The 14806-nt window shown below is 37.6% G+C and overlaps 1 protein-coding gene across 6 annotated transcripts in view; it reads right to left on the reverse strand.

Annotated features, from left to right (window-relative positions):
- Ankib1 (ankyrin repeat and IBR domain containing 1) overlaps positions 1 to 14806 on the reverse strand; it is a 134635-nt gene that overhangs the window by 77780 nt on the left and 42049 nt on the right. For all 6 annotated transcript variants that reach the window (XM_050129980.1, XM_050129979.1, XM_050129981.1 and 3 more), the window contains one exon: positions 2029 to 2211. In XM_050129980.1, the coding sequence (XP_049985937.1) occupies positions 2029 to 2211 (183 nt within the window). The remainder of the gene's footprint in view (positions 1 to 2028; positions 2212 to 14806) is intronic.

Raw genomic sequence — 14806 nt, forward strand, 5'->3', positions numbered from 1 at the left:
GGAGGGTTGCATGGATCTCTCTGGGAAGGGAAATTCGAACAGATTTTGCTGTTGGACCGGGGGCAGGTTGGGATGGGAATAGTACGGGAGGAGGTGGGAGAGGGAGGAAGAGAGGAAGAGAGTACAGGGAGAGATAACTGGAATCGGGAGATATTTGATGAATGATGTGGAAACTACTTTGAATCTGTTGCATGAGTTCTAATTGGTCTTAATAATACAAATCAGGGCAAATGCTGAAAGATCTGAGAGAAAGGAGCAAGCCATAGCTAAAGCTTACCTTGTTAACTTCTCAGACAAAAAGGGACTAACCTCCTGTCTCCTCCTGCCTCAGCCATATCACTTCCTGTCTGTCCATACAGACCTTCTGACCTCTATGGTTAATTAGTGGCTAGCTCCACCCTCTGATCTTCACACAAACTTTGTTAGAGTACAAACAAGGTATCACTACAGAATACATAAGGGAAACAATTGCAAGGATTCCTAGTAAGAGAGGATATGGAGCTGGATCTGCCCATCTGTAACCAGGTAAGATTTCTAATAGTGGGACTAGAACACCAACTCAGCCACAAAAACTTTGACCGTGTTAACTGCTTTGATTGAATCATTCCACAATGTGCATATATCAAAACATTATATTATATTCCATCAATGTACACAGTTATGGTGTGGAACATTAACTATTAGGGCCATATAGCAGGTCCTTAAGGGAAGGGATGGGAATTCAAGTCTCCCGCTGATTTCCTGTTTTCTGTTTAATTATGTGATCCTAGCTTTTGTGCATTCTTTTCTATTTATCATGGGGCCCTTACCAGAACTTGCTTGGATTTTCAACCTCTATGATACTATGAGCAAAGTAAATGTATGTATATATAAATTTATTTAGTAAGATACCAAAAGGGACTAATAATACAGTCACTAAATGGTTCAAACAATGATGCATTTTTTTTTTTAAAAAAAAATCATTTTGTCTCCTTTGTACCAAGCAGATTCTCAAGTGATTATAATGGAGGGGAGGAGATCAGTAAAGAGCTATGACAACCGCTGGGATGAAAAGTGAACATGTGGTTCGGTTTAAAGCATAGGAATACAAACTGGGATGAACAGATTCAGGTCATGTTTTTGAAGGTCAAAGTAACACGATTTCTTGGTTGTTTGCATGTAATTTGCACTGATAAAGGAGATATGAAAATCAAGAATGTCTGCCACATTTACGTTTGAACCACTAGTAGATCAAAGTAATGTTTATTGAGACAAGGAAAACAAGAAAATGTCTGAAGCCAAGGGTGGTATTTCTTCAGGAAGGCAGTAGGCGAGTCTATGAAGTACTGTGAGGCATTCACATTCTACAAGAAGAGACTGGCCTAATGCAGAGGAAGGAAGAGAGGGAACAGGATGAAGACGTTGGTAGGTACAGACTGCTATGTTGTTTTGCTTTTTCAATCAAAAAACAGATCAGAGACATGACACTACAGCAAAAGAGAGATATGGATGGTGAAGAGCAGTGGTCGGGTTTTTTAGTTGTTACAGCTTCCTTTTGTTTTGTGTTTCAGGTGGGAGTTATCAAAGCTCTTATGTTGTCAACTGTAACCTGTGAGAGAGGGAAACACTAATAGAGAATGGAGCCATGAGGTTAACTGGGGAAGTGGTAACCGTTCTCTTCTTGTAGAATGGAACTGTACTTGACATGGAATCACATATTGGTCAATTTTCCATTTCTCTTCATCTTTCCTGATGCCTCATGGTACTTCATTAGACTTGCCTACTGCCTTCCTGAAGAAATACCACCATTGGCTTCAGACATTTTCTTGTGTTCCTTGTCTCAATAAACATCAACAAAGTTATTTACATGTTAGTAAACATATCAACATGTTAAAGGGACAATTCAACATCCAGGTTTTCTAGATGTACTTTTATGCTCATGGCTATGGAATGAGTACTGACGAGGCTATTTAACATACTGTAAGATGACCACCCACACTGAGTTAAAGAAAAAAAATTAAGTAAAGAAAAGAAAAGAAATCACCTTACCTCTCGTTTATCTAACGCAGCATACTCTGCTTCTATTTCCTCAGCTTCTGGGTCCCGAGAGAATACCATCTGAGACTCCAGACTGAGGGCCAGATCTTTGTGGTGTTGTTTTTCGGCACAATCACAAGGAGTATCTTTATTTTCATTTTCAGCAAACAAATCTCCTCCATGTTTTACTAAAAGCTAAAACAATTTTTTTTTAAAGAAACAACTCACAATTATAGATTGGGTTATTTCATGTAACACATTAAAGAAATTAAATGTACATAACGGCATAACAAAAATATACAGTAGATGCAATGTATCTAAATGTATTTTAATGTAAAATTAAAGTATATTTAAGAATTTAAACTAAAATATAAACGTATGTAGCACAAATTCTTATTGGTCTTACTAAGAAAAACCTGGAGTCAGATATTAGGAGGTAAAAGCTGAAAGATCAGAGAAACAGAGCAGCCAGCCACTAGGTTTTACCTCTACGAAATGCTTAGACCAAATGGGGTATCCTGTCTCTACAAGTCCTCTGAATGCCTGAGTTCTGGTCCCCTCCCACCTTATATTCCCTTCTTTGTCCAGCCATACCTCTTCCTGTCTCTACCTCCTTAGTGTTGGGATTAAAGGTGTAGAATTCCCAAGTATTGGATTAAAGCTGTGAGCCACTACAGCCAGGTTCTGTTTCCCCTTTCCACTGGGTCAATTTCTTACTTCACAGGGTGGCCTTGAACTCACAGAGATCCTTTGTCTCTGCCTCCCAAGTGTCGGTATTAAAGGTGTATGGCACCATTACCTGATCTCTATGGCTAACTAGTGTGGCTAGCTCTGCACTCTGATCTTCAGGCAAGCTTTAGTTGTTACAGCACAAACAAAATATGACTACAAATGTATTTTAAATGATAGGAGGCATCAGGTAGTAATGACTTTTTAATTTTTAAGGTTGGGAATTCTTGTTTTACTAATGAGTTTCTTTGGCTAAAGAAAGTAAATCTTCAACTTTAAAAACAAATTCTTAAGTACTTTGTTAATTTCCCACACCTAAATAAACTTTACTTAAATATTCAATAAAAATTTAGTTATTTAATGCTTAAACTTTAAAATTTTTGTTTAGATTTTTCTCTCTCTTTTCTTGACAAGGGCCTGCAACAACTCCAGGTTGGCCTTGGACTCAGCCTTCCTATGTCAGCACTGTGTCTAGAGACATTAGAAAGAACATAAGGAAGCCTCAGTTTGTCATGAAACCTTTTAAAGGATTGTGACCCTCGGAGCAATACAATAAGTCACATATTGTGCACTGTTAGAACTTCTATGCTAAGTACTATAAATACACATTCTCTCCTTACTGTTAATATCTTAGGAAATTTACAGACTGTGACTCAAGATCCCCAGCAAAGCAGTGTAACTGGATTCAGACAGTTTGACTGATTTTCATCATGCCTATATCCTGAACGAAGTCAGTTATACTGCTCACATAAAACGAAGAAGACAAATGCACACCATATCTATTCTGAAGCTCTGCACAGATTCTCATTTAGGATATGATGTGAATATGATTTAGAGGCTCTTATTTTGTTAAAAAAGCTTTTGTTTTGTAAAAGGATAATCAAAGTTAAAATTTCATCTAGATAATTTTATACTTTTCATTACACACCAATGAATACAAACACAAAGTTCTTTGGGACTGAAACTTTATTGTTTTCTTGGGCAAGGGGAATGTTCTAAAACAATATGCTGAAGGTTCAAAAGGTGTGTGTGTACGTGTAGAGAGGACAGGTAAGTCATTGTTGAGAGGCATGCTGACCTTGTTTGAACAGAGACAAACAGGTAGTTAGCTGTGCAAGAGGTCCCCAGATGAGTTTGATGAGTGGCTGAGGGTACCACTGTTACAGCTGGCATCTGTTGAGAACCTCATAAAGTGGGATGGAGTAAGGCAACCATATTTGCAGCAGGATGAAAATCTGCTTGTATGCTACCTTTAGCATGGAAAATAGCTAAAAGTACTATTGAACACGGGAAGGTAATTAAAAAGTACTTCAGCCTACTGGCCTTTGGGAAATAAGTTCAGAAAATTACCAGCTAAAGGCATGCTGGGTAGAGATAAGAATTTTTTCCCCCTATACAAACTTAGTTGTTTTGCTTTGACATGATAGGAAGTTTGGTTTAAAAAGGCAGTTTTAAAACTTTTTAACCAAAGCACAGCAAGTATCCTCCTACTTATTCTGATCAGCTAAGCAAAAAGAAACAGGAGGACTGGGTATTTTATTTGTGAGGGTTTTACTCTCTCTCTCAAATATTTGTTGGCACATAAAATGATCTCAGCAAATCTAATTCTGTATTTTTTTGGTCCATAATTTCAGAAGAAAAGGAGTAACCAAAATATTCAAGACACATTCCATCCATATCCTCCTTATGGTTCAGTCATTGGTGACAAGTCAAATCATTTAACTGCTTTAAAGACTAGGTCTACAATGGCTTATCTGGAAAATATGGTAGCTTCTATAATTTTGATAAAAGATATCAGAAAGTCAACTAAGATGGTATACAACTGTACTTCCGTATCAATTAGGTGGAAACAGGAGATTCAAGATCAAGCTCAGCCTGAGCTACATGAGAATTTCAAAAATCAAAAGCTAAACCAAATTGTCCTGGCTAGTTTTATGTTAACTTGACACAAGCTAAATGAAAGGAGGGAACCTCAGATGAGAAAATGCTGCCATAAGATCCAGCTGTAAGGCATTTTCTTAATTAGTGATTCATGCGGAAAGGGCCTCAGTCTCTTGTAGGTGGTACCGTCCCTGGGCTGGTGGTTCAGGATTCTGTAAGAAAGCAGGCTGAGCAAGCCTTGAGGAACAAGACAGTAAGCAGCACCTCCATGGCTTCTGCATCAGCTACTCATTCCAGGCTCCTGCCCTCAGTGATGGACTGTTGCCTGGAAGTATAAGCTGAAATAAACCCTTTCCTCTTCCTCCTTCCCTTTCCTCTCCAAACTATTTTGATTGTGGTCTTTCTTTCTTCCTTCTTCCCTTTCCCTTTCCTTTCCTTTCCTTCCCTCCCCTTCCCTAGCCACCCTTTTTGCCCCCTCACCTTCCCTTTCCTTTCATTCCAGGTTTTTTGAGACAGGAACTCTCTGTGTAGCCCAGGCTGTCCTGGAACTTAGAAATTCACTTGCCTCTACCTCCCAGGTGCTGGGATTAAAGGCAGGCAACATTACCATCAGGTGGTCATGGTGCTTCATCACAGCAATAGTAATCATAAGTAGCACACACACAAAACAAAAAGATGCGATACAAAATACTCTCTCTAAAGCCTCTCCTAGTTCTAAGACTGCCCCTTTGCCACCTGCAACCTTTATGACCTTGAGTTCTCCCTTCTCCCTCCAATCCCATTCTAATTTCCTATTAGCTCCTGGCACTGGGAACTTTCTTAATGTGGTTACAGGTTTGACAGTCTGCATAATACAAAGAAGTATCAGAAAAATTTAGCAATACTGAAAATTTTCTATTGTCTAGTATATGTATCAAGCTTATTCGTTGGTCATCAGCTCACAAATGATGACATAGAGATTTCCTATTAATTATGAAAGTTTTTAACTTAGGTTTGTCTCAACTAGCTCTAATATTTTAAATTAACTCATTTATATTAATCTACATTCTGTTACATGGTGTTACCTCTCTTCCATCTTGTACCTCCTGTTTCCTCTTTGAGTCTGGTTGGCAACTCTGCCTTTCTTTTTCCCAGAGTTCTCTCCCTGTCCGGAAGTCCTGCCTATACCTCCTACCTAGCTATTGGCCATTCAACTTCTTATCCCACCAAGCACAGCAATCCATCTTCACACAGTGCAGTAGTTCTCAACCTTCCTAATGCTGCGACTCTTTAACACAGTTCTCACGTTGTGGTGACTCCAACCATAAAATTATTTTCACTACTACTTCCTAACTGTAATTTTGTTACTGCTATGAATCATGATGTTAAATATCTGTTTTCCAATGGTCTTAGGTGATCCCTGTTGAAAGGGCCATTCAACCCCAAAAGGGGTGTGATCCACAGGTGGAGAATGCCTGGTCTAGTGTCATTGTGGCCTTGTTAAGGTCATAATTCACAAGATGATGCTAGTGTAACTAGACCAACTGCTTCACCAATTGTATAAAATGGCATTATAAAATTACAGATACAAGGCATATAGTAGAATGTATCAGTCAAGTTTGTCTAAGTACACAGTGATGTTTACACAATGACAAAAGCACCTAACAACACATTTCTCAGATGGCATTCCCCATCATGAGTGACGGAAGATTAGGAGGACCTTGGACTTCCCACAGGGCAGGGAACCCTGACTGCTCTTCGGACTGGAGAGGCACGGGGAGGGAAGTAAGGGGAGGAGGAGAGAAACGGGAGGTGGAGAGGAGGCGGAAATTTTTAATAAAAAAAGGAAAAAAAATTAGCCTCATTTCTTAAATTTGCTGTTGATATTCCCTGTAAATCAACCACGTACTGCCAGCAATGACATTTCTATCCCAACTGTCTTACAGAAATGCTATTCCTGAAAGCCCTCACTCCAACCTAACTATTCTTATTCCTAATTCTTTTACCTTTCTGTAACATGTCACACGACTGATCCACGCTCCTTTCCTAGAAATTCTTCTCTTGGTATTCTTTGTCCAATATCACCTTAGCCCTCTCCTCTACTTTTTCTGTTTGTTTTGTGGTCTTCTGGTTCTCCTACGTATTGTTTAAAAATTGATGTGTAACGCAAAGTCTTTCCTTTGAATTTCTCTTCTCTTTAATACCCTGCTTTTAGTTATTCCTGAAGCTGAGAATTCCAAATCTATATTCTTCATTCCTAACATCTGATCCTAATGTTCTATGGGCTCTCTACTATTTCATGTGGATATTGTTTTTTTAAATAAAAATTTAATAAATACCTTATGACCAATTCCCCACCTCATTTCACTTATTCATATTTCACTGGTAATTGTTAGGCTTTAAAGTCACTCAGGTTCAAAATCACATTTTTTTTACTTACAACTTTCTCTCCTATACTTTAAGACACCCAATTCTATTGGTTCTTCTCATTGTTCCTTCTGCCCACTGCATCTTTGCTTCTCTGTGTGTCAGCTCAAAGACCAGGAACTAGTGCACTGATCTTGTTGTAGCACTCTTGCTAGTACGCTGATTCCTAGCTTCACTACAAAATGGAAGCACACACACAGTATTTTAACCTTCAAGGATTTAAACAGCACTGGTGTGATGTTTCTGGGCAAGCACAGCTGGAAGTACTGTTCTAGTACAGGGTTTCAAGCTATGGAAGAATGATCTGGGCACCTTGATAGTCCTATCACAGACCTGGAAAGTTTATAGGTGATTTCAATGTGGACTGTGCTCAAATTGAGAACTTCTTAATATTTAACCTGAGTATGACTGAGACTTGACAGTGACTGAGATTCTAAGAGTCCATTAAACTATAGATTCAGGTTGCACTGTTCTGACATCAAGCTGTAGTTTCTGTATTTTCATTAAGTTTTCAAAAGACTGATATCAAGACTATACTTTCAGGGATCATTTCTATAGTTCGTCAAAAGACTGATATCAATACTGGCTGGGGTCTTTTGAAATAGCAAGTCAAGAAACATTCATTGCTTTAAGAATATTTCTAATCTAATCTATACTTCAGCCATTAGGCTAATAGTTCTATATTTGTTTGCATAACACTACTCCAATTAAAATTTTTGAATAGTTCAGTTTTCTGGTACTGACCCTGAACGTCTAGCACTTGGTGGATTCTATTTAATATGGCCTAGTCTACCCTCCTTCAAAGTCACTCATCTTATGATTTCCTTACAAAATTCCTTAATCGGAACATACTTGAAACCTGAACAGCACTTTTCAATCTGCCATGGAAAATAATCACCAGAGGAAGAGGCCAAGTTACTCCAAGAATCTCATATACGGATTTCACTTTCATATCTGGAGGCCAAGTGTTTAATATAATCAGAAAACTGAAGTCCAGACAGGAAGTTACCTAGCTGCTCGCCTAGAAGAGTCTTATATTCTTTTGTATTAAAGCTCTAGGTAATAAAAACAACAAAATTAGGTAGACTATTCAATCTGATTGGTTAATGGTTTTTATGGCTTTCAATGACATGTGAAAGACCAATAGCAGTTGAGTGTCAAAAAGGTGCTGTGGGTGGTACTAACGGGACTTATCACTCTGGGTTCCTCATGGTCTTTACTTGATCAAACAATTAATTACAACTCCACATAAGCATTTACAGTAAAGCATATAAGAAAGATGTGACATAATATTAATTTTGATAAAAATGTTTTTCACCAAGTGTGAAACACCCTCAAAAACTAAACCTCTGTCATGTCTGCTATTTACAGAACCACCATTACAAGTCAATCACTAATAGAAATAAAATGTTGCCTACTGAGTATGATTACCTTGGAGAAGTCTACCAAAGGGGAGAGGAGAGGAGTCATGGAGCTTTTGTTAGATTATGCTAACTGGCATCATCCATCACCAAAGTTCATTTCTATTTCAAAGCAGAAAAGATAAACTTTCAGCTACAAAGAAAACCAGAATATTAATTATCACATTAAATTCCTGCCAGTTTTATGTACTACTGAAGCTTTATTTTTGTGTGCTAGGCATCCATACAGAGAATGTTTTAAGTCTTTTCTGTTATTAAAGCAAATGGATGTTATATATTGATAACACTATATATGTTTAGGCATTTGTGTATATGTATTATATATAATATATACATATATACATGTATATATATGGCAGAGAGAGAAAGTATGTGTGTTTGAGGTATAGTTCCTTTTCCCAGTTCTTTATATTACGTAGAGGGCTATCACAAACTGGGGCTTATGGGCCAAATCTAGCAGGTTGCCTCTTCTGTATGAATTTTTATAGTTCTTAAATACTTTAAATACCTTAAAGAATATTTCATGACATAAAAAAGTTGTAAGAAAATCATTTGGCAATGTTCACAAAAATAACAATGTACTGGATGTTGCTTCTTTGTTACAAATTAACATAATACCTATAGTGTCTTGTAAGCTACACTAGCTAAATTGCCTGAAATATTTACTATCTAGGCTTTAACAGAAAAAAATTATTAACTCTTAATTCTCTGGTGCTGTGCACCACGGCCCCGGTCTGCGCTCTATGCGCTAGACCCTAGTTCGTGAGCTTTGGGCGATATGAAGACATTAAAATTATAGGAATATTATTTATGGTTTATCTGTAATGCATATCATGTAAGCATTTCTGATTCCTTTTATTAAAAGTTTTATTTTATATGTACCAGTATTTTACCTGCAGGTATATGTGCAACATGCATGCAGTGCCTTCAGAAGCTAGAAAGAAGGTATTGGATCTCCTAGAACCAGAGTAACAGAAAATTGTTGCCTGCTCTGTGGTTGGTTATCCAGAAGAACAGCCAGTGTGCTCTTAACAGCTGAGCCACCTCTTAGGCAGCACCCCACTTTTCCTTTTAGTTTACACTTAATTATTTATACTGTGAATGTGGAACATACAGAAGACATGCTATGTGTGTGGTCAGAAGACTACTGGCAGGAGTTGCTTCTCTCCTTTCCCTGTGTGTGCCTAGGAATCTCACTGACCCAAAATTAATTGTTTAAAATTAGCAATTTCAAATTTAAATTTAATTTAGCAATTTTAAACAATTAAATCTATTCTTTACACACCTATTATCTCACAAATAATTTCAGGTACTTATTATTTATAAGATTCCAGGTTTTTCTTTTTAAGGAAATTTTAAAAATACATAAAGCTGAAGCGTTTAAGCACTTGGTATTAGAGAGTGACACAAATAGATAAAAAGGTCACCAGGCCTGGGGCACATACCTGTAATCTCCAAATTCAGGAGATGGAAGCAAGAGCACCAAGTTCTACCATATCCTTAGCTACACAGAGACTCAAGCCTAAGCTGCACGAAAGATGTCTCAAACAGTAACAGCAAAGGAAGGAGTTGACTAGAAGAGACAACAAAGAGCCCTATTCTGATACGTGGAATTAAGCTAATGCAATGAGGAGAGAAGGGAAAGCAGGAGAGGTGAGGAATGAGAATGGATATATGTGTAAACCCAAAGGTAAGAAGGTTTTGCAGAAAATGGCAGCATCATTAGGAGAAACCAAATACTCAAGCTAGTAACTAGAGGTGACTGAGGCCAGCTTCAGAAATACAGACCTTGAAACTGCTACAGTATACTTATGAGGAAGTCAACATAGAAGCAACAGAGCGTGAGAAACTCCAAAGGGGTCAGGCAAGGCATCACAGACAGACACAAATGCAATTCTGTACAATGCCTTTAACACCTTAATACCTGCAGGTTCTAAGAACAACATAATTAAGGGGTTTTAATTTTCTGCTATGCATAAGTATGAGCATATGTGTATGTATATGAGTGTGTGTAAGTGTTGGGAATATTATCTTAAGGTGTGTTACTTTTGTTTATGATGCATTTTATTTAACTATGTGAATCTGTGATACTTAGCCTGTCTTGAACACCTGATAATTTAATAAAGATCTGAATAGCCAATAGCGAGGCAGGAGAAAGGACAGGTAGGGCTGGCAGGCAGAGAGAATATACTGAAGGAGAAAACTGGGAGAAAGGGTTTGTAGTAGTAGTCTGAAAAGGAGGAGGACATCAGGGGCCAGACACCAGCTACACAGCAATCCATGGAGTAAGAGTAACATTTAAAGAAGCAAGAGAAGAAGAAAAACACAGAGGCCAAAGGGTAGATGAGATAATATAAATTAAGAAAAGTGGGCAAGAAACAAGCCAAGCTAAGGTTGGACGTTTATAAATAAGAATAAGACACCATGTGTGATTATTTGGAAGCTGGGTGGCAGGCCCCACAAAAGAGTCCAAAGAGCTAACATCATATTACTACATGTAAGCACTTATGGAATACAGCTTAGGAAGAGTTTTGATATAAACATTCCATTTCTATGGTTCAAAATGATGAGTCATAACTGGGTATGGTGAGGCTCACCTTTAACCCCAGCACTTAGGTGACAGGTGGATCTCTGTGATTTGAAAGCCAGCATGGTCTGCATAGTGAGTTCCAGGACAGCTAAAGTTACATTAATAGAGACTCTTTTCTCAAAAGCAAGCAAGCAAACAAACAAACAAACAAACAAAAAACAGGAACCACAAGGAAACTTCAAATTATTAAATGCACAGAGGAAACAGCCAAATAATAACTTTCTAAATTCTTTTGATTTGTTTATGAGTATTTTGCCTTCATGTAAGCATATGAACCATGTGAGTGCCTGGAGTTCAGAAGAGGGTGTTGGATATCCTGGAACTGGAAATAGGGATGGTTGTGAGCCACCCTGTAGGGGCTGGGGACTAAACCCAGGGTCCTTGGCAGGAGCATCAAGTGCTCATAACCACTGAGCCATCTCTTCAGCTCCAGATAACTCTAAATTCTACTCTTAAATAAATATACTGTTATGGTTTGAATGTGAAATATACCTCCCAAAAGCTAACATGTTTGAACCCATGATTCCCAACTAAAAGTACTGTCTGGAAGGCTGTGAAAACTTTAGGGAGTGAAGTTTCACTGCAGGAAGTGGGCCACTGCAGTAGGCTGTAAGGGTTTCTAATTTTATGTGTTTTGATGGTATTGTTTTGATTTAATGAAGAAAACTCGATTAAGAAAGCACTAACAAGAATCAGGCGATATAGCTAGTGGATTTGAAATTTTATAGCCTGGTCCTACTTCCTGTCTGCTTTCTGCTTCCTATTCTTTTGAGGGATGAGTAGTCCCAGAGAAGTCCCTCTCCTCCCAGAGTTAGAGCCACTCATCCTATCACGGTTGTCTGGCTATGACTGAGTCAAAAAGCATCCTACGTTGCTTTTGTCAAAGCAGTGAGAAAACTAACACATATAAAGAAAAGAACAAAACTCATAACTAGAGAAGAAATATTTCCATAAATATAAACCCCTACTAGTTAAAAAATAGGTTGGTCTTACTTGGGAAGGGGAATAATCTCAAGTTTATAAAGACTATGCAGAGAAAGGGGGTATATTTTACAATAACCATTAGTTAATAGAACACTAGTGACTAAGGGGTCTTTTGAGATAGTTTTGAGATTTATCCCAAGCAACCAAGAGGAAACAACCTCAAAAAGTCCCATAGGCAGTAGCAGGACCAATAATAGACATTTCTGCCCCTTCCATAACTAGATGATCTCATAGTTTTATGAAAAATAATGACTATCTGGTCATTATTATTTATTCACTTATACCACTGAGCATTACAAATACTTGAAAATTACAGAAATGGCACTTATCCCTATTATTCTTATAATAAAAACTGTGAGCAATAATGTACAGAAGTCTAAAAGTATTTAAAGTACCCATAATAATAAATATTTAAGATACATTATAATCTAGGAACTTTACACAGTGGGCTATATATTATAATGTGTGTGTTTTAAGCAGTTATGCTATGAAAACACATAAGGCCTCTGTAGATAAGTTAATTTATGCTGCTCAGGGAAATACTTTTAATTTAATAATAAGCATGACAAAAGGTCAGTAAGAGCCTAAAGCTGAACAAGAGGACAGTTAAGGCATTGGTGATAAACTTTATGTGGACAAAGTATTACACTGAAATTTGTCAATAAATGCTGGAACAGATGCAAGGTGTTTATAAGGTTCTACTTGGAAGACTTTACAGTAAACCAACAAGCTCTTCTCGATATCGGAAAAATGGAACAGTCATTACCCAGAGTGGCTCGTGATGTGATACGCTGATAGATTAAGCAGTGCAAAGAGAAACACACATATATATCAAGGCAATCATCGGACCTTCCTTCCAAATACTACATAATTAGCCTTCTGGGAACAACAACAAATGAAACTACTCCAGTTTTTTTTTTTTTTTTTTTTTTTTTTTGATTTTTGAGACAGGGTTTCTCTGTAGTTTTTTGGTTCCTGTCCTGGAACTAGCTCTTGTAGACCAGGCTGGCCTAGAACTCACAGAGATCAACCTGCCTCTGCCTCCCAAGTGCTGGGATTAAAGGCGTGCGCCACCACTGCCCAGCTTTACTCCAGTTTTAAAACCATTTAATATGCACAACATTGTAAATACACTAAAAAGTGACCAGTACTTAATAATGCTTACTGAGAATTATTAGAAGCAAGTTATTAAAGCAGAATTTAAGAGTATTATTGCTACTAACAAGAACAAGCTGTTTCTACCTTAACACATTTAAAGAACCATAGAGTTAACACATGTGAGTCACCACAGCCGATTCTTCCCTAGGAGGTGAGCACAGAACTATATTCAGGAAAGCTTGTCAAAAATTCTGTTGGTATGTGTCCCCCTCCTAAGTCCTAGGGCATCTTTTCACTATGTTGAGTCAATATTAGAAAGCATTGCTTGGGAATTCAAGTTAATGACCACATTTCACTAACTAGTGGGCAGAAAAGATACAAACAGAGGAAACAAAAGGACAAAGTTTGTAAAAGATTAACAAGTAAGAAATAGCAGTAAATAGAAAACAAGATCATAAGAGTTCAAGTAGTAACAAAAACTGATCTTTAACTATACTAATGAATTATGTGACTATAACCTTTAAAAACATTCATAATTTTAATAACAACTTAAAAGTGTAACATTAAAGAAACATTAAATATTAAATCTTTTAGGATAATTACTTTTAAAATATACTAATTTTACAATATAAAGACTGATCCAATCTCTAATCTGTCCTGTATATAGCTAAATACATCTATACAAGAGAAATTCTATCAATTATGTATGAATTAACATGAAAGTTGGTAGTTGAGAATATTTGTACTGCTGTATGAACAGTAGTGATAATACTATAAAGATAACTTTTTATAGTATCTATAAAGATAACTATTGGACTCCAAGTGGCCAAGTTTTGCCCCTAGGCCCCACCTCTAGACTGCTCTGACTGCCAGGCCTAGCACCTAGAGGCATAGAATTGGCCAGTCCCATCTCCAGACTACTCTAAAGGGCATAAAAACCAAGCCAAACCAACCAAACAAACAAACAAACAAAAACCATGACGAGGCCACAGAATCCTAACAATCAGAATCCCACCAATATCTCAGCTTGCCCCAAGATCAGACTACTGAACCCCGGACTACCCTGAAAAGGTCTGCCTCCCAAGAAACCTGCCTCCTATGCAGTTCTTTGCGGCTTTTCTCCTGCGCTGAGGCAACCACCCTCTTGCATCTTTTCCAATAAATCTCTGGTGTGAGGTTTGTTGTGCAGTGTGACTTTGTGGTATTCCTTGGCTTCTGACTGCCAGGATACCTATCCCCTCAGAGATGTGACACTTACAGTTACAATGTCTTTAAAGAAACTAAGGGCTTTAGCTTTTAAGATGGTTCTATATTAGCAATATATAATAGGCATTTATAAATAAAAATCCCCAAATTTAGTATGTATTCAGGAAGACTTTAGCACAGATTCAACAGAATCAAGGCATTTTAAAGACAAGGTTTTCAAAGGAGTATAACAAATGCATCCATTAACAGTTACCTATTTAAAAGAGGTAACCCAGACCCAAAAAGATGAACATGGGATGTACTCACTCATAATTGGTTTCTAGCCATAAATAAAGGTCACGGAACCTAAAGAAGCTAAATAAGAAGGTGAACCCAAGAAAAAACATATAGTTATCCTCTTGGCTAAGGGAAGTAGACAAAATTGCCGGGGAGAAAATTGGGATCTTGGGGGTGGGGTGGGTTGGGGATAAGGGGA

Source organism: Alexandromys fortis, unplaced genomic scaffold (assembly GCF_014885135.2).
Source record: "Alexandromys fortis isolate MF-2015 unplaced genomic scaffold, M_Fortis_MF-2015_v1.1 scaffold_310, whole genome shotgun sequence".
Lineage (NCBI taxonomy): Eukaryota > Metazoa > Chordata > Mammalia > Rodentia > Cricetidae > Alexandromys > Alexandromys fortis.